This window comes from Triturus cristatus, chromosome 12, assembly GCF_964204655.1.
Source record: "Triturus cristatus chromosome 12, aTriCri1.1, whole genome shotgun sequence".
In the NCBI taxonomy this organism is placed as follows: Eukaryota; Metazoa; Chordata; class Amphibia; order Caudata; family Salamandridae; genus Triturus; species Triturus cristatus.
Genome location: NC_140595.1, coordinates 767,421,322 through 767,446,010, shown reverse-complemented (window position 1 = coordinate 767,446,010; position 24,689 = coordinate 767,421,322). Strand labels below are relative to the sequence as shown.

Below are 24,689 nucleotides of genomic sequence, written 5' to 3'. Positions count from 1 at the left end.
GATTAGTCCTTTTTGGCATCTAAGGCCGTGGCCAGTGCAGAGACGTGGAGGAAGGGAGCTTTTTCTAAAGTATGTACAAATATTCTGATTTTATCCCAGGCCAGTCTCCCTTTAATGAAGCCTGTTTGTGAGGGATGAATTATTGAATGGAGTAGTTTTTCCAACCTGGTGGCTAGAATTTTTGCATACATTTTGCAATCTACATTAAGCAATAAGATCGGTCTATAGTTTTGATGTCTAATGTGACTTTGTTGTCTTTGAGAAAGACTGTTATTATCACTTCTGTGAAGTTAGGGAGACTTTTGTTGTTGGAGGCTTAAAAGTCAAAGTGGAATTTTGCTTGTGGCATGAACAGAGGTTGAAAGGTTTTGTTAAAGAGGTTTATAAAGCCATGTGGCCCAGGAGCTTTCTTTGTTGTAGGTTTTTTGATCACCCTATCTCTCTCTTCTTGTGCAAATGGGTTATTAAGGGCAACTCGGTCTGCTGCTTTAAGAGAAGGGAGATTTATGTTTCTGAGGTAATTTTTGCAGTTTGTGATGTTAGGGTGCCAATCCAGATTATATAGTTATTTATATTATTGTGAAAAGCAGCTTGCTATTTTTTTAGTTTTAGTGTCAATTTTACTGAATTTGCTTTTGATTGCAATAATTGAGGAGCTCTGGATTTTCACGTTTTGGTAGTTCGCAAGGAATTCCAGGCCTTGTTAAATTAGCATCTTTTTTTGCTTCGTAAGTATATAGCCAGGTATCTTCTCTCTCACTTATCAGTTTATTAGATCAATATTTTAGTGTCTGGAGTTTGTTGATTGTTTCTAAAGAATGTTTTGAAATTAGGAGGCGCTCAAGCGGTTTGAGTTTAGATTTGCGTTCCTTCAAGTTTTTGTTGGAATGTTTATTTTTGTTGGTCATAATACTGATAATTTTGCTACTGAGTGTGGCTTTCATTGCTTCGCAGAGGGTTTCTCAAGATACACCTGCAGAGGCATTCACTAGGAAGTAGTTGACAATAGCAGAATATATTTCTTCTCTACAGGTGGGACCATTTAGTAGGGTGTCATTGAGGCCCCAATGTTTATCAGGATTTTGGAAGTTAGATAGCATGACATCTACAGGGATGCAAGCATAGTCAGAAATGAGGATTGGTTCAATCCTAGGGTTCAAACAGGAGAGAGTTAGTTTCTGATTGGTTAGTGTATAGTCAACCCTCGAGTGAAAATGATGTGGGTTTAAGTAGAAAATGAACTCGCTACCTGTTGGGGTAAAAAGCCTCCAAATGTCAGTAAGATTATTTGTAGTGGTTATCATTTTTATTTGTGTATGGGGTTAGTCTATCCAGTATTTAATCTATTGAAAGATTAGAATCCTCATCCAGTAGTGGTATACATGCTTAATTGTTTGATTAGTAAAAATCATTACAGTAGTGAACATTCGAACAAAAACATTTTTTGATGAACAATTCATTAGTTTATAAGTCTATACTGCATGTTTTCTTCACATTTTGTGAAAATCCTAAATATAGCCCTTAATCAATTAGTAAAATTACATTTAAATAGCAAATGATAATAGATTGAGATATTAAGCGATAGATAATTACATGAAACCAAGTCAGCACCCGTTACAATTTCATCGTTTTTCAGGCTACTTTTGGTTAAGACTTTATTTTGAAAGAGTTGCAGGATTAATTCTATTGTGAAAACGTGTTAAATTGGATCACAGTTGGGAGCAGTAATAGATTATTAAGTTTAAACTTTATTCTTAAAGTAGGGGACTGGGCTCTAATCATAAAAATCCTACTAGCAATTCCACTAGCTTTAGGGCTCTATTCATAAAAAAATAAATCCCTACAGAAGATGGCAAAAACTCTAAAATCCCAAGAAACACAGAGCCTTGAAAAGGGCATCCAGTGTACCAGACAGGGTCAGTATCAATTAGTGCAGTAAAATATGCCAATTGACTTCTTGTTGGATTCAAAGCAGCCAAATGCAGGATTGTAATTATGGACTTACTCGCTCTCCCACTGGGTAAGCCTTTTTGCCACTCTCAACCAGATATTGAGCAGTGGATTCTCTGGGCTCATGGATGCAAGGATGGCTTGTCAGCAGGAGTGAACACCAAGTTTGTTCCCCAAAACATCGTCCTTCGGTCATTAAGTAGTGCAGGACAAACACACACCACATGCTCGATCAATTCCCTGCAGCACCCGCACCCCCTAATATTGTCATTTATACAGCACCATCCAGGTAGGTGATGCAAAAAGGGCCATGCCCCCAACCTGAGGCCCAGAAATCTTTGTTTACAAACAACTTCACATAGCCATTGACTGACTTTAAGATAGATGCCATGCTACATTATTTACTCAAGGGGTCCACCATCTCAGGCACTAATAGTACCTGATTGGCGCTCATTGTTTAACCTCAGCCCTTATCTGCCATACAGCCTTGGGCTGTCTCTGACGGGATGGAACCGATGCGGGGGGCCAGATGCTATGGAGTTGCTGCAAGATTCATAAGTGGCCGTACTCTATCCCCCCATTTCCCTAAAGTATGTCACCTGGCCTCCTCATTTTAAGGATTTCCCCCCGGGACCCATCTCAATCAGTCTCAATAAGATACCAATATGATCCAGCACGGCGTTGGCACTGGACAAGTGACTATATAATCCCACCTGGGTTATGGACCCAATTACACTGACCTATTGGGCCCTCATGAGGTACTTTTCTTCCACTACCGGTCTACCAGAACTGATCTGCTTCCCAGCGCCCTGTTTCTACTCCCCTCCAATATTCCCTCTTTCCTCTATTGAGGATTTGTTCCTCTATGTTTAATTATGCAACTGTAACTAACTTAATTATGCAAAAAGGTTATTCTTGTTATTCCTGACCGCGGAAACCTGAGCAACATGACTGATGTGAGCTGTAGAGGAGATCGGCCCTGGTTCACACCCTCCCCGCTATGTCTCCTTTCTCCCCCTCCCTCCGACGAACTACTGTGACATTGTTTTTCTTTGTCCTGAGTGTTTACGTGCTCTTGTAACTGATGTAATTTGTAACTGGAAATGTAATGATCCTCATGTAAAGCGCTCTGATACCTCCGGGTCTAGCCAGCGCTATATAAAACTTGTCAAATAAATAAACTGCGTGGGTACTTGACAGGTATGATGCCACAGTCCCTGGCTTAAACCTCGATATAATCATCCAGGCATGTTTGCATTTTGCCAGTTGTGCTATCTGAGAGAAAAGATCAAGAACAAACACTATTTTTTATATAGTTTTTGAAGACCTGCTGAGATGGATTAGTGCCGCAGATTTCCTTTGCTTCCAAAAGTTGCAAGGAGTCTTCTAGGTGACGCTGATATTTTCATCCCAGCTGACTGATTGATGATATTTCCGGCCACAGCATAGCCTCCAAGCTTGCTTCTCTGGACATTGCATAGCTTAATGCACAGCTTGATAAATGCTCCGGCCCCAACCGCTCGGTGATATAGAAGGCCAAACTCAAGTTCTTTCTGGGCTGGGGATGAGGTTTTCAGTAGGCTCAGTACTTGCTTAAAAATTCTTGTTGGTATTTTGTTTACCAGACTGATATCTTCCCCTAAAGGGGGCTTCTTGGAAGATGCAGCTTTCAGAAAATACTGGGCACAAATAGCCTGGCACTGTAACTGGGACTGGATTATCTTGATTATCCAGACTGTGATCTGGTTTTCAGATGCAATACTGATTGAAATTATGGCCACTGAAAACTAGGGGTGGGCGGAATTTGCGGAATTAACCTTCGCAAATTATCGCGAGAATGTTTAAAATTATCGCAAACAAGCAGAAATATCGCAAAGATGCGGAAGTTTTTTTCCGGCATGTTCGCGAGATTTTCTGCATGGTTGCGGGTCGCCAACTTACCCATGTGGTTGCTTGCGGGCGCGGCCATCTTGTTTTGAGTTGTTCTCGCGGTGCATGATCGCGAGAAGAAAGACGTGATCGCGCGACGCATGACGTCACTGCGGGCGCGAACTGTCGCGAGACAGCGCAAATGGCTAAAAACAATACAACATCTCATGGAGAACGCGACCGGATCAAGAAAACTTGTCGGCGAACGCAGGGATTCAGGTAAGGCGATCGCGCGCGCGCGAGAATGTATCATTTTACAGCGCGAGCAAGAAACAAATTATCGCCAAGCTGCGGAAACCGGAATTTTTGACATTTTCGCGCTCTCCGCGGAACGCAAAAATGTCAAATTATCGCAATTTCCGCGAACGGAACGAAATTTTTGCCCAGGCCTACTGAAAACCATTTCAAAACAACATTGACCTCCTTCAAAAAAAAGTTGGACGAGTTAAACAAGGAAATGGTGGAGTACAAGGAAAACCTCACGCAATCTAAAATACAAAAATTTCAAAAGGATTAAAAAAGGTTTTCTCACAAGAAGACCTAGCCCTATGCGGACCCTGACTACAAACCAGTAAGATGACCAAACACGTCTGGAAGGTCTTCCGCCAATGACTCGTCAACTAACAGCGGGTCCAGTGGAGAAAGCTACTGAAGTAGACAATGCGAGAGAGGACAAACTGAAAGTTGGCCACAACCTTGGCCTCAATTTCCACCAGGAGGTCAGATGAGTTTTACAGGCCCGTTTGTCCAATCGAATCCGCACCTGATGTACGGGTGGAATCCACCTTTTGCCCAGCCACCACACCCTTTTGTGAACAACAATCCTAGGTACCTTTTTTTAGGGAGAGGCAGAAGAGGACACAGCAGGAAAAGAAGACAAAACCATTTCCACTGGAAAGAGGAACAGAATATGGGAGCCAACACACGAAGCAGAACCAGAGACCAGCAAGCGGGACCAAGCTCCCACAGAGTCTAGTGACCAACCTTTCCTTCCACTCTCTTACCCAAACAGAAGGGAACCTACTAAACAAAGGTTTAGGTTTTGTGCCATCCACTGTTATATGGGCGTTAGGGCCATTCTCGACATTGCTAAGTTAGCATGAGCTCTGCTGCTATGATGCTGCTTTTGCGCATGTTACTACATGACTTTATTTTGCAAGACTCTGTTTGTACCTTTCACATGAGAACTGTCTGCTTGATGCATTCCCTGCTGTTCCTGGAGTTTAGTCTGAACATGATGTGCAAGGTTGATAAACATGCCGCTTGTTATTCTGTTCTGGTTAGTCCCTAGCACCTATACAAAACATGCTAAACACAGCTGCACTGCTGGAGCCTCGTGCTTTGATATTATGGAGATGCATGTTGTTCACACACACTTGGAGAGAGACCTTTCCTTGGAGAAGAGCTATGCTGTTCCTATGATGTAAACCTTCCATCTAGGCTCTAAGATATGGGGTCTGCTGACAAAGTGCAGAGATCTTCCTTTATATAATAAACCTCAACTTACCAAGGGGAGGGTGGTTAGACCTTGTAATCCTTTTTCCACTGTCTGTATATGATTTCATCCCCCTTATTATTCTATGGTATTGTAACAATGCTAACTGTTTTGGGTTTATGCATTTTGCTGTTGGTCGTGGCTTGTATAATGCATTATAGAGCACGATGGGTAAAACAAAAATTTTGAACTATACAGTACGAGTGAGTGAGCGAAAGGGTATATCTTGGTAACGCGATTCCTGAGAGTCAGGAGTGTTGTGTTCTGGGTTGTCTAATCATTTGTAGCTTTGTGATTATGTAGGAGAACGAATGAGACACTATAGCTAGTCCGTGTGGGGATTTTGGGTACTAAGGTGGTAGGAAGGTACAGCCCCTATACACCAAGGTCCTGTTTTCCTGTGCATAGTTCTGTGTATGTGCAGAATCCCCGCAACACCGCAAGGTTGGACAAATTCAAATTACACTGCGAACTTGGAGAATTGTTTCGAAAACTTAAAATGAAGGCATTTTTCCAGAACCACCCACTGAGTGACAAATCAGAAGAAAAAGGCGATACCAATTTGAGATTGAAACCAACATTCACCCTCCCTCGCAGCACAATACCAGTCAAACTCATCACAATGGAACAGGTGGTCTTCAATGAAATCGAGAAGGCAACTGAAGCCAAACATTTCAAAAACACGAGCAGTGATGAATTCAAAGCACTCAAAACCTTGCAGAATAACGGTGATATCATCATCAAACCGGCTGATTAAGGGGGTGGGATAGTCCTCCAAAACAAAGACCAAATGCAGACGTCTACTCAAATGTTGGTGTTCCTTTCCTGGTTAAATCGATTACCTACTCTTGAGATTAACTGTCTCCTATGTTCATCTCTCTGCAGTGTATGGCTACAGGAGTTGGCCCCATCTGGGGTCATTATTAGCTGCCTAAATTATGTAACTTCTGTAATTCTATTCTCCCCTATATGTCACTTTTCTGTTGTCTTTTCTGCTGCCTACGCAAGTTTTAATCCGGGTTTTCTTTAATGCAGTAAAACCCCATTAGCCTTGACCATATAACAAAGGTCTAGCAGATTATTTGGATTAAACCAATCCCGCCCGCATGTTACCTCAAATTGAACACATGCCAAGGTATGCTATTATGGCTTCACCCACAGTTGTGGATTATAAGCCATCACATGTGTTTCCCTTCACTATGAGGCATGTTTGTGTGCACTATGCAATATTTCAGCCTACACTATGTGTATTTTTCATGTCCATGTGTGAAGTATGTTGCCTGAGAACCCAGGTGTCAAATAGACCGACTCAATTGCTGCACTGGTATACAGTTGATAGCACTCCTTCACATATTAGATGAAGTGGCTACAAAACCTGCCATCATTTCTATTTCAGTGTACTTGTTTTATATGACTTTTATGTTGTGCTTTGTTTTTCAGATTTTACACCTGACAGTGGGAACCATAAGTACAGCTACACCTTTGCACCCACAGCACACCTTACTGCGTGTGCTGAAAATTTCACGTGATCACTCATTTTTTGACGCACTTCACTAGTCTTGGTCCTGAAGAAAGCCTCAGTACCTCTGTTGAGGCTGAAACATGTTGATCATTTTATGGGGATAATGAAGATTAATTCTAGCTTCACGATATCCCCTCTTTGCTTTATATCGTGCCCCAGGACCTCAGGAATAAAGTAGCAATTGAGGATCATAGAGGTATATTTAAACCGCGCTTAAATCACTCCTTTCACACAAAAAACCAACCCGCCACGCTGTAACTCAGGCGCTGGAGCACAGCTGGGTTGCATTCGGCAGCCCAGCTGGGAACCCAGTGATGAAACATGCCACCAACTAGGTTGGTGGGTGAGGGTTCTTCTTCAAAACCTACTGGTTTTTCTCTTCATTCCTGTGTATGACATTGAGTCATCCTTGTATCTGGATTCCAATATCAGGTCGGTCCACTTTGTTGTTGATCTTTTGGATCTGGGGGTAAGGACGTACCCCCTTCTTCTTCTTTTTCCTCTCTCTCTCTTTGTTGTTCTTTTAATATCTTCCCCCAGCATAATCTCCTGACTGTAAGATAGATAGTTAGAGGTTTTAGTCTTCATAACAGTTATTAAAGGAGGCAGACTTGGACCGGATAGCCGCCTTGCAAGCTTTATATATGCTACCTAAATTGTCAGTGTTTTGGCTCTGACCTCATCCCTACATTTTGAGAAGGTTCACCTTGAGTCCATTTGAACCCCAAGGTATTTGTAGGAGGCAGCACTTTCCATGCTTTTACATTTTAACTGCCACCCGCCACCTTGATGTTTTCTTGTCCCATAGGTGTTTGAAAGCAACTGTTCGAGCAGCCTCTGCAAGCCAACCCTTGTATGAAGGAGCAGGACTGGGCTATCTGCATACAGCAAGTTACTGACACAGGTTCCACCAAGTATTAGAGGGTGGGAATTAATGTCTCTTTAAGTGACTGTGATAGATCCAACATAAAGAAGTTAAAGATGAGGGGCACCAACATGCAACCTTGTTTTACTCCACGTGATGTTTGTATTTTCCTTGTGATGTGAGATCCAATACCCAAATTTATACGGATCCATGTGTTTGTATGGAGTTGCATTATAACCTTTAAGAGGGTGGGTGGAATCCCCATTTCTGCAGTTTGGACCATAACTGTCCCCTAGGCACACAATCAAATGCTGTCTTGAAGTCAATAAAGTAGCAATGAATAAGCATTCTTGAGGCCGATGCTTTATCCATCAGTACTGATATCATACGCAGGTTTGTTACAGTTCCTGATTTTTCCATGAATCCTGTCTGATTAAAAGGTAGAAGATGGTTTTCTGTGGCCCACAATTACAAGTCTTTAAGCAGCAGTCTGGCGTAATATTTAGATTCAACATCTAAAAGAGCTATCATCCTAATGTTTTTGGGGTCAGGTCTCGTGCCACCTTTGTAGACTGTATGTATGATGGCTCCACGCCAGGACTCTGGAATAAGCTGACTAGACCAACAATAGACAAATAAGGGTGCCAGGTGTTCATCCCAACACTCAGTATCCTGCTTATATAGGGCCTGAGGGAGGGCATTTGGCCCAGGGGCCCTGTCTGAATGGCCTCTGGGTATGATTCTTGCCTTTCGGGTCGTCAGTCCTTCCAATGCCTTTAGTGCCTTTTGAGGAGACTCCTCTTGCTGGGCAGGTTAGCCATATCTAATAGTTGCTCAGTTGTCCCAGAACTCGTTGTGCCTAGGCGGGACTGAATTTGACTTAGATTGGTTGAGAGGACCGATGGCATAGGTTTAACAAATGGACCCTCTTCCATTTCAGACACTTTGAAGTGAGCCTTTAGAAATGATACCCATTGGTCTCCACAAATATTTGCACTGCTTTGTCGTCTTTGGCCATATATTCTCCCACTCACAAGGGACCAAAATGCCTTTGGATTAGGGTTTATGCTTGCATGGACTAATTTTGTCCAGAACTGGTCGGAACATTTTTGTTTCTCTAAGAATATTGCTTGCCTAAATGCTTTTTGAACTTGCTTGTAGATGTTATATAACCGTTCGTCCCCTGGGCACCTTTGTGCTTGTCTTAATGATGAATTACATAGATTTTTTAGTTTCTTAGTCTCTACAGATGTGATTGTTGAGTTGCCTCTTATGATTTTTTGTGGGCTGAATGAGAATTTTGTAAGCAGTTGGCTGGATAAAGTCTCCCATATTGTAGTGAGTAGAATGTTGTCAAGGTTCCTTGCACATAACAGAACTCTACATGTTGTCATTATTGTTGGTGTAGAGAAGTCTGTCCATTTGAACCTTTTAAGGTTCTCTGTGTAGATTCCGCTTGTTGTCGGGCTTGTCATAGCTTGCCGTGCTACACGGGAGGACAGGGTAATTGGGGTCCATGATCGCTGTCTCCCTGTGCCACAAAAGTATAATTTTCTATCAAAGAGAACATTTTCTTATTGCATATGTCGTGTAAGAAGGAATGAGTGTAACCATTTGCTGTTGTCCAATTTGGGGTTTTATCCATGGGAAAGCGACCATTCAGAGTTGTGTAGCACAAAAGGCTGAGCTGCAATACCGTGTATTCACCTAGTTTGCTGTATTTGTTGCTGATTGGCTTTATTTGTTCCGTGGTATATTGGTTTCTCCACATGCATGTTTCATCATGCTCATCTGGAGGATCTTGGAAGAGATTTGTGTTATAATCCCCTGAAATTAGACAGGCTATACTTCTATAATCACTTAGTAGGTTGCACATGATCCGGATCAGATGGTATAGATTGGTTCTTTTCTCCCTGGCATTCGGTAGAATATATATCCATTAATCAGAAGCATTTGTTCGATGGATTTGGAACTTCTGATTCTTATACCGGTAATCCAGTCTTCTTCAAATGATAGCTGGTCAATGTTTGTGTTTAGCTTGCTGGCAACATAGATCGAGAGTCCGCCCCTAAGTCTGCCGAACGTATGCGATCTTAGAGCGGGGTACCTATATTCCAAGTACCCTTCTATTGGGAGGCTTGCCTAGTACCATATTTCCTGAAGAAGTATGACTTCATGGTTTTTTAGGAACTTTATCACGTCCAATGACTGGGGATTCGTGATGATTCCATTGAAGAGTTGGGCGCTATTTCAATCATGGTTTCCCTCAGAAAGGGCCTCTGGCAACCAGGCCTAGTCATCCTTCATAGTATCTGACTTCTCTGTTGCTAATTGGTTAATTCCTGCAGGAGCTCAACTTTGATCAGATTTTAATATTGAAAAAGGTGGATTGCTGGAATTATCAATAGTAGCCGAAGGTATTGCAAATACTGACTGGTACCGCAGTTCAATTTGAGGAGTTATTTTGATACCCTAGCTGTTGAATTGGTCAGACCCTTGATATTACTAACTCCTTGATTGCTGCTGATGCCAGTGTAATTAAAGTTGGTTCAGTGGTTTGTTTACCTTGAATTCAATGGATATTATGTCATTGGTTTCACGGTTACGCAGTTCTGAAATAAATTTGAACAATTTAAGGATGTCTTTCTGTTCAAGATATTGTGCAGCCCTTGGGTAGAGTATTACAGGACAAATAGCAGTTTAGATGTTGGATTTATTGTGGTCGGAAGCCCTCCTGGGGCCATGTAGTTACTGTTGTCCTTTTTCTGTGATAGATCATTCCTCCTTTGATCGATGGTTACTCGTTGCATATGTCCCTCTTGTTCGCCGGGAGGGTGGAAGACCACCTTATTAGGAACATTTTTGCACATGTTTGCAACATCTGGGTTTTTTACGAGTGTTATCCGAAGGCTCGCCTTAACACCTAACTTTGATTCATCATTGTGCTGCTCAGTGACTATCTTTCTTTGTTTTGACTTGATCATGTTTGCCGTGTTCATGCGGGTTGTTGGGACTTCAATTCCAGTCACTAAAGAATTTGATGAAAAAACTGGCTCACAGTCCTTTTTTAACTGAACTTGGGTTGAGGTGGTGATTTCTTCGGTGGAGCTTCCCCCCCGATGCCTAGGAGTTTGCCCAAGTTCATTATAGTGGCATTGTGTGGATGTCACATTGCATGTCAGCACATCTGAAGGTTTTGGGGATGATTGTTGTGACAGAAAGGAGCTGCTATCGGTAAATGCAGTGCTTATCGAGCCAGATCGTGTATTGCCTTTATGTTTAGGAAAGGAATCGCAGAATTTGTGTTGTATTGCAGTACTCTGCTTATTGCTCTTTTTTGGCAGTCTTTTTGTCTCCCTTTTACTCAGCTGTTGTGTTTGTGGTGGTTTATTCATTATTCCATTTCCTGGACCAGTATCCCCGGAAATATAGGCATATGTTTTGTGGTCAGAGTATGTGTACATTAACTAAATAAACCACAATTTGGAGTTTGTGTGTATGATTCAACAAACATTGCCTATATGGCCGCTTAAGGTATGAAATAACATGCACAGTGAGACAGTTAAACAACAAATGGTTATGAAACCTTCAAAGCAACCTGTTCAAATCACATATCAGTTTGAATAATCACCTGAAGTGTACAATAAAAAAGGCAAGTCATCTTAAAAAACATGTAGGAAATGGCTGATGTTGTGTCGGCGTTGAGGATTGGAAGGAATGTTAGCTAAGGGTGACTATCTGCCTAGTCTATATTACTGCACTAGGACGGTGGAAGTTTTGCTCCTAACGTCAATGAAAGGTCAGATGTGTCTTGTCACATGTCAGCATGCAGGACCAGAAGTTATATTGTCCAAGTGTGCGTATGGTTAGGTATGGGAGTGGGTAAGTATGTAGTGATAGCATGGAAACAATGAGTCGTAAATGAGGACAAATAAATGTTGGTATGCGACTCTATTGGCATATGATGTTGCAAGAGAGACTTTTAAAAAGGACGGCAAAGTTGCCTGAGGCTGTGTTGTATGCTGGTGGTGATCGGTAGGAGTAAGCAAAGGCACACCCTGCTCTGAGAATAAGAATGTGAATGGCAGAACACGGTTTATTGAAGTAGTGCATGTGTGCATGTGAGGGAAAGTGAGAAGAGCTGACATGCTTACATGTAAGCTCAAATCCGTGGAGTCTTAGGGGTGTGTGTCTGTAGGCTGTAGTCTCTAGGTTGTATGGTTAGCATACATAACCTAGATATTATAGTGTCGGCAAGTTGAAACATAAACACCTTAATAGTGTCAGATACCTTAATAGAACAGAAACATCAGATGCATCATCTACAAAAACAATACATCAAAAAAGTGTAGAGAGATGTTGAGAGAATGTGCAGACTGAGGGCCTCATTGCTATGTCATTCAGATCGACCATCCAACCGGCATCATAATCAGGCCCCTCGTCTTATCTGAAGGAGTGGAGAGCATATCTGAACTGTCATCAAATGATCCTAGTGCAGGACCAGTCGGATGATTAATCAGGAGGACTTGGCTTGTTGCTGATTTTGGATGTAAGATTCAAGTTCAGTGGGGTAAGTAAAAATAAAAGTCTTCTCCATGTTGATGATTTTGAATCTGTCTGGGCTGATGAACAAGAGACTGATGTTCAAAGCACTGAGTGAGATCTGCAGGGCTAAGAAGACTTTCTTCCTGAAAACTGTCTCTTTTGCATAGTCCTGGGATATTCTGATCTTGCTGTCATTCAATATTGGAGATTTTGATTTCCTCATGTGTGATAGGATAGTCTCAGGGTGCTGCAGTCTAAGCGGTCTGAAGATGAGCAGGCATGGGGTTCTTGAGCCCGGGGTAGGCCTATTGGACACTCTGTGCGCCCTTTTGATTTCAAATGGCCTCACAAATTTGAAACCTAGGGTTGCGGGATCCATTGTTCTAGGAATTATATTCATGAGGACGCTTGGTTTTTGGTCCCTTCAGGTAGTAGAAAAACTCTTAGGTTTTCTCTTCTGTTCCTATTTTCATGGTTAGTAATGGTCCTTGAGAGGGCGCTAATCTGTTTGACTGTGTCATGGGTGATGTTTTTATCTTTGTGGTTTTTATCTTCAAGCATTTTTGATTCAGCCTCACCTGTATGTGTGTCTAGGGATTTGAGGTAATTTCACTTGGTGGCAATCTCAGTTTGTAAGAGATCAGTGTTTGCTTTGTTGCTTTGTGCTAGTTTTGAAGGGAGGAGAGTTTGCAAAGAATTAGGTTACTTTTATCCTTGACATCTAAGGGTTGTTTTGGCTTGACAGGCAATTCAATGACTGAAAATCTTGTTTACCCCTTTTGAGAGAAGCTTTCTGTTCTTTGCTGTCTTTGTGGTCCTTCACATCTCTATAGTACTTTTTGTCAGCCATTGTGGTGAGCCATTAGACCCATTTTGATTATTGTTTTAGCCTGTGTTCTGAGTTCATCGCAGGTAATAAAATGAAAGAAGGAGTCGAGATGTTCAAAGACGAGCAGATAGGCTAGTCATAGCGTGTTCCAACATAGTCTAGAGAAACTGAGTTATAGCTTAGACACAACAAGACAAAGTTTCACCCAGCCCCTGCAACATATGCTCAGTTAGTCTCAATATGCATCTCAATATGTGTGATCAAAGCGTGGTGGCTTAGGTCAAAATTGGGCAGGTCAGTGAGTCATTCACCATCAAGAGCACAGCAGTTAGTAGGGCCAGTTGAGCAACAGAAAACACAAAAATGGGGGAGGGTCCAAGGGAAAAAAGTTTATAGACCTGCAAGATAGTAATACCCCAATCAAGTTTACTACAAAACATAAATACCTATCTTGGGTCTAAGAGTGAACAATGATCACAAGTGACAGAGTTTAGTTACGGTAAACTCCCACTAGGAAAAATCCCTTTATAGGACTGGAACCCTCACTCACCTTAGGTGACATGCTTCATCATTGAGTTCTTTCTCCCGATATGTATATATATATACATATCGATTGATGGGACACTACATTATGTTAGCGGCTGCCCCTTTGAGCATGCTCAGTACGTAGAACCCCCGCCTCTCTACTGGGCATGCTCGGTTCATGGGACACTGCATTAGGTTAGTAGCTGCCTCTTTGAACATGCTCAGCACGTGGAACTACCGTTTTTCCAATCAGGCAAACTCGGAGGCACCTTCTGGCTCCACCACAGCTGCCGGCAGTCAACCTTGATCACAGGCACTATTTAACAGAGTGGGTTAGCCTCCAGTCGGTACCTCCGGTTCCAGCTCAACGACCGTCCGGGGTACCGACGGAGAGGTAAGGGCTTGCATGAGCAGAATAGGAACTTTGGTTCAGAAACTGTTTAGATTATGTCCCCTACTCTTTTTCTCTATTATTTTGTTACCCTCTGATTCTCTTTGATTTTGAAACTAGCATTACAAAGAGAGTGTGTTGGGAGAATGAGCTTGATCAGATATATTTTCACATACTGTCTGATTGGCATTCCCAAACCCCTTTTTTTGCTCAATAGTTGTATGTCACCAGACAACCTTACTTAAATTCCATCATTTATTTCTCTTTTGACTGAAGGCCAGTCTACCTAATATTCATACATAGTCTTAAAGTTGGTTTGTTTGCTGATGTGTCTCTCTGTGACACTTAAGAATATTTTGAGGAATAGACCAATTTGTCAGCAAGTAGGTTTCTCCACGGTCTGACAGAGGGATTTTGTATTCTTCTTAGAGCGGGGCCCCCCTTCCCTGAGTTGTTACCAGGTTGAGGTGAGGGTGTATATCCAACTATTTGGGTAAGTGCCTTGCCCACAGCACAGGCTTCCAGTTATTTCTAATTGGTTAATTAGTAGTAAATATATACTACAATAATGTTGTATGAACTTTTGACACTTTTCTGACAGAGTTTTTGTTTACGTTATTCTTTTAGATATACCCAGTAATACCGAAGACATACGAACTGATTACTGGTGTAGTATCAAAATTTATTGTTTGTTTGTCTAAGCACCAAATAGCAGCAGCGTATTGTTTACACACGGTCCTGAAGAAAGCCCGGATACTTCTCTACAGATCAATAGGGCTGAAACATGTTGACCTTTTACATCGAGCAGTTTAAACCTCTATACTGCTCTATTTGCACTGCTTTTTAACCCTGATGGTGAAACCTACAAAATAAAAATATTTTGGTTCTCACCACTCAGTTTTAACTTCACCACACTCTTTTTTCTAAATGAGCTTATTGTTTGCGCTGCTGTTTTCTCACTCCACTCACCACATAAGGGACTAAAAAGGATCTCCTTTGTATACAGCCTCATCTTTACATATAACATCCCTGGACTCCTCCCTCACAGTGAGGGGGTTGTAGCCCTCGGTGGAACTAGTTTTTCCATTGGGAACAAGGACTCAATGATGAAGCATGTCAACTAGGGTGAGTGAGGGTTCCGGTCCTATAAAGGGATTTTTCCTAGTGGGAGTTTACCGTAACTAAACTCTGTCACTTGTGATCATTGTTCACTCTTAGACCCAAGATAGTTCTTTGTGTTTTCCAGTTGAGCAATAGCCAACAATGTATTGATGCAAAAAAATAACACTAATATTTTAATATTCGTGAGACAGATCCTTCTTTAGATCATTACTGGAGGGCACAAGTGAGTACCATCCGTCAGATTTGTCCTTCTGCTTTGCTCCAAACGGCCCCTCCAAGCAATCATACACATTACATGAGGGAAAATCGAACCCATCTAATAAAACATATGCAAGATGATCAACATGTCCTAATCACATAGAAGTGGGCATCCAAAAGAAGGCGTGAGCTTGGCTCAAGCAATAGATTGCTCAGCACTGACACAGACCTTTTGTGTAGGAACAGCTACGCAAGATTTCAAAACAATACATTTATTTATGAAGTTTCATATAGTGTGAACATGATCCCGAAGGATATCAGAGGACTTTACAATTGGAGGGAAGGAAGGTAATAAATACAGTACCGGCATCAAATAAGCATACCAAACAGAACAGTTACAACACAAAAGGGGTCAATAGAGAGTAATACAGTAACTGGTACATAGCGAGCTAAGAGGGGAGCAAATGATAGGTTAAAGAAGAGTAGCACCCAGTGCAGGTCGTAAGGTTGTAAATCCAATGATTTAGAGCAGATGATCCAAACCCATTTAAGCTAAGAACTTTTTCATAAAGAATCTTTTAGCTTCAAATTTGAAAGCTACTGTGGCGGAGATTCTGCGTACTACCGGTGGAAGGGAGTTCCCAATCTTTGTGGCAGAGCCGGCGAAAGCTTGGTGACATGTTCTCTTTTTTTGAAAGATCTGTGGTTTCAGGAGGATGGAGTTAGCACTTCTTGAGGGTCTACCACCTCCGGATAATTCTAGCTTTTGTGCTAGATAACTGGGGGTTTTGATATGGAGGGCTTTGTGAGCCAGGCAGGCAATCTTTAGCTGAATTTGTGCTTCGAAGGGCAACCACTTAAGGGATTTTAGGACTGGGGATATGTGTGTATTTCTTTTGGTGCCTGTAACCAATCTGGCAGCAGCGTTCAATGATGCCCTTAGTGGGGCCAAGGTATATTTGGGGAGGTCACAGAGTGTAGCATTGCCATAGTCTAGTCTTGGCAAAACAAGCGCTTGGACCACCTGCTTGAAATCAGCATGTGGAAGGAATGGTTTGATATTCCTGAGTATCCTCATCAGGCGATTAGCTCCCTTGCACACATTGCTGATATGATTCTCCATGTTCGGATGCTTGTCCAGGGTGATTCCAAGAGATTTGGCTAAGTAAATAATGAGGGGGGAGCAGTTGGAGGCAGTGAGGTAGTCCATCCAAAGGTCTAACTTGGTGATGTGATTCAGGGGAGAAATGAGAAGGAATTCTGTTTTGGAGGTGTTGAGCAGGAGGTGGTTCTCGGTTAACCAGTTTTGAGTAGATGTTAGTGTAGTGTTGAGTGATATGAGATTATCTGAGGAGGAGATTTTCATATAAAGTTGCGTATCATCCGCATACATATGGAAGAGAATAATCTTGGAATTTAATGCATTAGCTAATGGTTCCAAGAACAAGTTGAAGAGTATCGGAGATAGGGCAGACCCCCATGGGTACTGGAGAGGGCTGGGAGAGAGAGTGGTTTGCCTTGACTTTTTGTGATCTGTGGTGGAACTATTGCAACACCTCACCAGAGAGGCCCATCTTGTTCTTCAAAATGAATAGGAGTTTGTTGTTATTGACATTGTCAAACACAGAGGAAAGGTCAAGGAGGATTAGGAGGCAAGATTCATTTTTGTCAAGCATTTTAAAAATGTTATCTATAACGTGAGTGAGAGCCAATTCAGTGCTGTGCCCACTCCGAAAGCCAGATTGATGCTAGTACAGGACGTGTAAATTCTCGATTAGAGCACAGAGTTGTGATTGGATGCATTTTTCTAGGAGTTTGGCTAGGGTGGGGATGTTAGAGATAGGGTGGAAGTTGTTAAAGTCAGCACTATCTGCATTAGTTTTATTTTAGTATAGGTGATACCTGAGCTGCTTTTAGGGAAACTGGGATCGTGCCTTGTGACAGTAAAGCATTGACAATCTTTGTCCAGATGGGGATGACGACATCCTTGATTTCTTTGAAGATGGAAGGTGGCAAGGGGTCGCTGAAGTGATTAGATGGGTGATACTCTGAAGATTCTTAGTGATGTCTCTGTCACTGAAGGGAGTGAAGGTGCCCCAGGATGCATTTTTTTTTGGTGCTCAGGCTGATTGGTTTGAGCTTCTCCAAGAGGGCAGGAGGTGGCGCGGGCCCATAGGATGGTAATAGAGCCTTCTTAGATGCAATTTCAATATCAATGAGTCTTGATTTCTCAGTAAAAAAAGCAGCCAGTTTGTCGCATGAGGGAGGGCTGACTCCAGAGTCAGAGTGGTTTGGAGCTTCCACCGATTCCTGCTTAACCAGTTCAAAAAGTTTCTTAGGGTGATATACAGCTTGTTCAAGTTCGGATCTGAAGTAGTCAGTCTTAGCGCTCTTGATTTGTTTTTTGTAGGAACTCCTACCATCTCTAAGGAGTTTTAGCTGATCTGAGGAAGGTTTGAACCTCTAAGATCGTTCAATTGCCCTAATGGTGTGGCGTTCCGATTTTAAATTGTCATTGAACCACGGTTTGAATATTTTTGTTGAGGCATTTTTTTGTTGGAGTGGTGCAATGGAATCCATGATGCTAGAGATAGTAGAGTTGTAGAAGTCAATGAGTACCTGAACCTCAGACATGTCAGCTTGGGAGTAGAGCGCATATTTACAGTGGGTTGCTAGTTTATCTGTATTGATAGATCTGAGGTCTCTTTTCCAGATCTTTGATTTCTTTGGTTGAGCCTTCCTCAGAGACACCTCCCTTTTAATATAAAAGAAGATCCTGTGATGGTCGGACCAATCACAAGGGGTAATGGTATCCAGTGTGATGGTGTGTCCTTTGGTGATGATGAGGTCTAGAATTTCTCCTTTATTATGGGTTGGCCGGTTACAATGTTGAATCAACTCTTGATCACTTAAGAAAGTTTTAAGGCATAGTACCGCAAGGTCATTGGGGTTAGACCAGTGAAGGTTGAAATCACCGAGGAAGATTTGGGACATTACGGAGTCAACATTGCCAGAGATGATTTCCGTTAATTGTTCGATGAAGGGGAGATTGTCCCCCGGGGGGGTGATAAAAAGTGTGAAGTTTGCACACCAGAAGGTTATTACTTGAAATGTTGGGACAAAGGTATTCTCAGGAGGATGGCGTGGAAGACTTCGATTGGGAAACCTAGACTGTGCTCCGATGTATGCAAGCTAGGCCACCACCCAGGTTCAAAGCTCGGTCTAGACAAATTATGTTGTGGGTAGGCGGGACTAAGAGGTCTAGGATAGGAGTGGAGTAGGGATTGAGCTAAGTTTCAGTGAGGATGGTGATGTCTAACTCATTGTGTTGGATGAGGTCGAAGATATCGGAGGCGTGTATACTGGCTGATCTGCAGTTGAGTAGCACCCATTTAAGTCATACCGGAGTAAGGGGGAAGGAGTCTGGATGATGTTCACTTTCATGAGGTTGTCATTATTAATGACTCTAAGATTGTGAGGGGGTTCTCTGTTCAGGCTAAAGTGGATAGCTTGTTTTTGCCCCGGAGGGATCGTGTTGTTGTATAGAGTAGGCGAGTATGAGTTGAATAGGTCATCAATATCATTAGACGCAAGATAGGCCTTCAATCTTCTAGGGTGAGAGGGGGCAATAGGTAGGGGTTTGGTTTTCAAGATAGAGGGGGGAAAATGGCCAAGGCAAACTCTATCACTAGGGGGGACTCTGGACATATTTACAGAGGAGAGGAAGGAGCTGATCAAGGGGAAATATTCAATTGAGAGGGCTTTCAAGTCATGTAGTTCAATGGTGAGAAGGTGCAACTGGAGAGATATATCGTCCAGGCGCGCCACCAAGTCTGACTGCTGGGTGAGGGGTAGATGGTGTGTTGGAAGAGGAGGAGCCTCACTGTATGCCCGGGGGCGTCTAAGGCGGTGATGCCGAGCTCAGGGGGGGAGTTGGTCATTACGGACTAGCGGTGTTCCAGAATGCTTGGATAGAGAGGTTGGTAAAAGAGAGAGGGTGGGAGGGCCATTGACCTGTGAGTCAGGGATGGTCCAGACAGTGTTGAATGGGTTTGGCCAATCATGGTCCATGGAGGGCAATTGCCCGGTCTCTGGCCTAGTGGGTGGCATGGAAAGAAGGATAAAGGAAGAGGGATCTTTCTTTGAGAGCAATGGCGGTAGGGTGCCAGGGAACCTCTCAGCTCAAGAATCAGTCAGTATCAGACTGGAGAGCTGCGAGCAGAGCAAACCCGTAGGTCCGCCCGCCTTCTGAGTCGGGGGTCTAGTTGGTTGGGCCAGTTCAACAGGGGACTGAGAGGATCTGAGATCATCTAAAGGGGAAGAATATTTTAGAGAGAGTGAGGACCTCCCGGCTGTGGTGGGGGGAGGACAGGTTAGGTCCTGAGTAATGGTAGGGATCATTGGATTTTGCCGAGACTGCATTCTGAAGTGTAGGGAAGATATTGATAATCTTAAATAGGTTGACATTGGAGGCTTGGATTCGGATGATACCATTGTTGTAGAGGGTGATAGTGGCATTAACATTGAGAGTGAGCGAGGCTGACGTCGTTAATTTGAGACCATGAGGTGTTTTCCTAGCACCTGATGTTCGAAGCATGGAGTAGAAAACATTCCGCCAGCATGCTCGTTTTCTGGTATAGTAGATGAGGTCATTAACTATACTACCCTTGTTTGCACAGAAGTAGATATCTGAGATTAAAGTTTCGGGTCTGGCCTTAAGTATGTGATGTTTGTGTTTTTGGGTGAGATTTTTGGAGAGGTTAGGCGGGTAATTGATAATTTAGGCGTTAGATCCTGTTGGATCGGGACTTATCTCCATTTTGATCATGCATCATGGAGAGTAAGGAGTTTATGGAGGTGAAGCTAGTTTTATTTATCAATTAAAGTAAAATAGGCCAATAGAAGACCAAGTGCGTAGTCAGAGTACGTTTGGAGTGGGTAGTTAAGTGCAATAATTTTAGACTTCAGAGTAGGTTAATTGGAGGAGGGAAACTACATATGCAAATTAGGGGAATTGGGACAGGAGTTGAGGAGAGAGAAAAAAAGCAGCAAGAAGAACTGTGGGTAAAGATGGAATTGAAAAAAAAGCACAGGTGAGTTGGCTGTGTGCCTGAGAAGCGAGAGACTTACTGCAGTATATCAGGGAAATGTTTAGTCAATTATTCAAGATGAGTGGGCTGAAAAAGATGACCGGCATTGTTAGAATGCACCAAGAAGGGAGTCCTACCTTTGTCTTTATTCCTCTGATTGAGAGAGGGGAGTTGTCCTACTACAGTTTCCCACCATCAAGATCTGGTATGAGTCGAGTTAAGGATGGCTAGTCCTACCTCCCTTTTAATAGATGCTCATGCTGAGGTAAAGGATCACTGTAGGACTTAGCCTTGGTTTGTGGGCCTAGGAACGGGCGCCATCTTGTAGAGATGATTCTTAGTAAAGAGGGGGTGGGACCATCTTATTTATAGGACAAAATAGATGACGGCCACTTGGAAGAACCGATGAAGGCGCCAACTTGAGGCAATGGATCAATAGCCAGATGCAGGACATTAAACAGTAAAACCTGGGATCCGAACCAGCACAAAACAGCTGCTCATCGGAGGGCAGAGCTCCGGCGAGAATGCCACGGAGGAGTGGATGAACCCTGCACTCCAGCCTTAGGAAAGAGATCAACCAAGCCGCCAGTTCACACAAGCGTGGACCTGCCCCATGGCATCCAAGCATGGACCTGCGCCAGAGCCGGCAGCAATCAAGATGTGAGGGTGCGGCAAGAAACAAAATCAGGCAGACTAGTGCAGGGGCCAGCCAGCTACTGTGGGAGGGAAGGCGCGGTGGTTCACGCACGAACCCAGAGGAGGGTGCCAATAGCACATAACTCACAGACCTGTGACATTGTTCCTGTCCTCTCCTCTCCGTGTGCTGCAGATTGGGGGGTAAGAGGTCCGCCGGTCAATCAAGGCGGGCAGCCAGAGAAAACCAACCAAGTGCGCGAGAGCATCAAGCCCATAACATACATCCGTATGGCCTCAATCTGATGGGGCGGCCACCACCGTCAGCTGCTCTGCTCGACAGCTGCCCAGGTGTGAGTCCTGCTCAGCGGCCTGTGGTTGGACCAGCTGGGACAAGAAGCGATGCCAGGAAGACTCCCTGGTCACCGCCGGTCATTTCCAGGCCACGGAGTTCCTCGTATCAGTCGGGGCACTCCAGACCCAGCCAGGAAGACCAAGAAGGGTCGCAATAACCTCGGGTCAACCGGCGGCGGTGCAGGAAGGTGGAGAGCACCTCAGCCACCTCAGGCACTCGCAGGAAGAGGGAGATCGCCCGTCTTGAGGCAGGCAAGTTGAGGTATTGGCTTCACGAAATTGCTGTTATAATTTAAAAGTTGAAGTTCTTGCAGTTTTTTTCCTTTCACTGTTAGTATAGCGATACCTTCAGAATCATCAAGTCATGCATGTAAGTAGAGATAGAATTGTTCAATGTATTCCGGAGCAATCCTTGTTGCAATGGTGGAGGATGGTGGGGCAAAGTAGGGATATTTGTAGATACAGGATTCCAAACCTTCTACTAAATGTCTTATATATGCCTCATATATGCCGGTAAATTAAGTTCAGTTAAGCAAAACCTTTTGCAAATGCAATGTGATATACTACTTGGCTCATTGTCTGTGTTATACTTTGTCCTACTGCATAACATTTGACATGGTCACCAGACAGTCACACTTTCACTCAGTTAGAAGAGTCAGACCTTTGGTTTAGTGCTACAGCAAACTGCACTGGATCATAGATGATTTCAATAGGTAGGTTTATTTGACGATAGTAGCCCTGAGGATAGCAGATTATCAATCATCGCTCCCGCTGCTGTCAAATGCCTCACTCTGTCAGCCAATCACCAAACCATCCTAATGGACCCGTTCAAGTTGACAGAGTGAGCTGCACACAGCACATAAACTAAGAACTGTGTTGTGTGAGCAGCCCGGCTGCCACGCGCCACAACACTTAGCTCTGCCTCACAATGCTCTGACCTGCCCACCTTTACCATCATGTTGAACTGCATGGTCTGTGACAGAAATACATTCTGACAGCTTTCACACATGCTTTAAGCTGCCACATGATCGATATAATATTTGTCACTTAACTGGGAAGGAAAATGCGTCAAAGAGGTTAGCAAGATGCATTTCCCTGTCTGTAGCCATGGATTTCAAAGCTGAATGCACTTTATAAGCTGGTCATGGTGGCCATCTTTAGACCCGTTGTAATTGGTTGTTTGTTATCAACTGTAACCGTTTCCTTCACTAGCCTGACAGTATCACCATCATTGTCACCTGTTGCAAAAGCCCATCAACCAGAGCCATTCGCAATATATTTGTTCTCATTATGAGAAGTGAAAATAAGTATATTTTACAGATGAATACTCAAGCCTCACATTGTGACTGGTGGGCTCATCTTTTGTAGCTTTGCTATATTTTGTCGAAACTCTTTTATCTCTGTTTTGATTCAATGCCAATGTTGATTACTGCTTCAGCCAATCATATTCATTATGGTTAAACATGGCCCTATTTTTTCCTTTCAGGTCCCTGTCTCTGTGTGCTCTCCCAGCTGTCAAAAAGGATTCCGAAAAGCAATCAGACCAGGATGGCCAATTTGTTGCTTTCAATGCTTTCCATGCAGATTAGGGGAGATATCAAATCAAACAGGTAGGACTCTCAGCACAAGAGTGACATTCTGTTAAAATATTGTGGGGCATATTATCAAGGACGGCGTTAATATTATCGCCGCCCTAGCGGCAGGAGACTGCCGCTAAAGCGGCGATAATGGGCTTGATAATATGCCGCAGAGAATTCCAATAGAAGCCTATGTCCACACCAGAACATGGGCTTCTATTGGAATTCTCTGCGGCATATTATCAAGCCCATTATTGCCGCTTTTAGCGTCAATTTTCTGCCGCTAAAGCGGCAATAATTTTAACGCCATCCTTGATAATATGCCCATGTATTTGTTAAGGAAAGAGCTCTTATGTATTTCTCCATGTTTCCTTTTCTAGATTCCATTGAATGCTTTAAATGCCCCTGGGATCAGTGGTCCAATGACGACAGAGATCGGTGCATTCCAAAAAACACCGACTTTCTTTCCTATGAGGAAACCTTTGGAGCTATTTTGGCAGCGAGCAGCATTTTATCTTCAGTGATTCCTATTATCATAATGGCACTCTTTTTTCACTACAGGAACACGCCCATCGTGAAAGCCAACAATACTAGCCTCAGCTTCCTCCTGCTCATGTCGCTCACATTGTGCTGTCTCTGCCCACTGACTTTAATTGGTTGCCCCACAGAAATGAAATGCCTCCTGAGGCAGTCGGCCTTTGGCACTACGTTTGCACTTTGTGTCTCTTGCATTTTGGCCAAAACCGTCATGGTGGTCATCGCCTTTAAAGCCACCAAACCCAACAGTAACTTGAGAAGATGGGTTGGCCCTCAACTGTCGTATACGATCATCATTGCCGGTACACTCATTCAGGTAGTTCTCTGTGTCCTTTGGTTGGTTTTTTCCCCCCCTTTCTTAGAATATAAAATTCACATTCATGCTGGGCTGATAATAGTTGAGTGCAATGAAGGATCTCCCATTGCTTTTTGGTGCATGCTGGGATATCTTGGTTCTCTGGCCACTATCAGTTTCATAATGGCATTCTTGGCTAGAAATCTGCCTGGAAGCTTCAACGAAGCCAGATTCATCACCTTCAGCATGCTCGCTTTCCTCAGCGTATGGCTATCATTTATTCCAGCCTATCTCAGCACTCGAGGCAAGTACATGGTGGCCATGGAGATTTTTGCTATCTTATCATCGAGCTCATCCTTGCTTTCCTGTTTATTCTTCCCCAAATGCTACATCATCTTGTTTAAATCAGAGATAAACACAAAGGAAAATCTGATGGGGCAGAATGCAGGCAAGAGCATGAAGGTGAAGAAGATGGAAAGTATTAAGCTTTAATGCTGACAATTGCTTCTCCCCGATTAAGGAATCGTTTAAAAAGTGATTGATCCAGGAAGGGTGACATGCACAAATAACACAACTGTGGTATGGGAAGTCTGGGTGGAAGATAAATCAGCTAAGCAAAAACACTGTTCCTCATCTTTGTTTCAGACAAGGCCCCCTCTGTAGCCACTGGCACCGTTTGGCTCTTGACTTCACAATCTCTTGTGAATGTGAATAGCCCAGACTCATTTGAACAGAACCAGCATCTAAAATAAAGCCTCCTTCAATGACGTCTAAATTAATTACCTGCGACATGGTCACCCTCCCCAGTGCTTGGCTCCTGTTTCTGATTTGT

At 43.2% G+C, this 24,689-nt stretch overlaps 2 protein-coding genes across 2 annotated transcripts in view; both read left to right on the top strand.

Moving 5' to 3' along the window:
• LOC146782772 (extracellular calcium-sensing receptor-like) overlaps positions 1-6,131 on the top strand; it is a 54,547-nt gene extending 48,416 nt beyond the window's left edge. The window contains exon 5 of the mRNA XM_085637244.1: positions 5,799-6,131. Within this exon, the coding sequence (XP_085493370.1) occupies positions 5,799-6,131 (333 nt within the window). The remainder of the gene's footprint in view (positions 1-5,798) is intronic.
• A 13,267-nt stretch (positions 6,132-19,398) lies between these two features.
• On the top strand, positions 19,399-24,349 carry LOC146782771 (vomeronasal type-2 receptor 26-like). The gene is made up of 3 exons (XM_085637243.1): positions 19,399-19,602; positions 22,935-23,058; positions 23,406-24,349. Exons 1-3 carry the CDS (start codon positions 19,399-19,401, stop codon positions 24,347-24,349), a joined length of 1,272 nt encoding a protein of 423 aa, XP_085493369.1.
• The last annotated feature ends 340 nt before the right edge of the window (positions 24,350-24,689 follow it).

What these genes read in the sequence shown, in the direction of transcription:
- LOC146782771 (XM_085637243.1), top strand. Translation starts at nt 19,399, where the DNA reads ATGGTCCAGACAGTGTTGAATGGGTTTGGCCAATCATGGTCCATGGAG. An exon ending in GCTGCGAGCAGAGCAAACCC is followed by an intron (nt 19,603 to 22,934) that starts GTAGGTCCGCCC and finishes TTTTCCTTTCAG; the next exon opens with GTCCCTGTCTCTGTGTGCTC. An exon ending in GGAGATATCAAATCAAACAG is followed by an intron (nt 23,059 to 23,405) that starts GTAGGACTCTCA and finishes TTCCTTTTCTAG; the next exon opens with ATTCCATTGAATGCTTTAAA.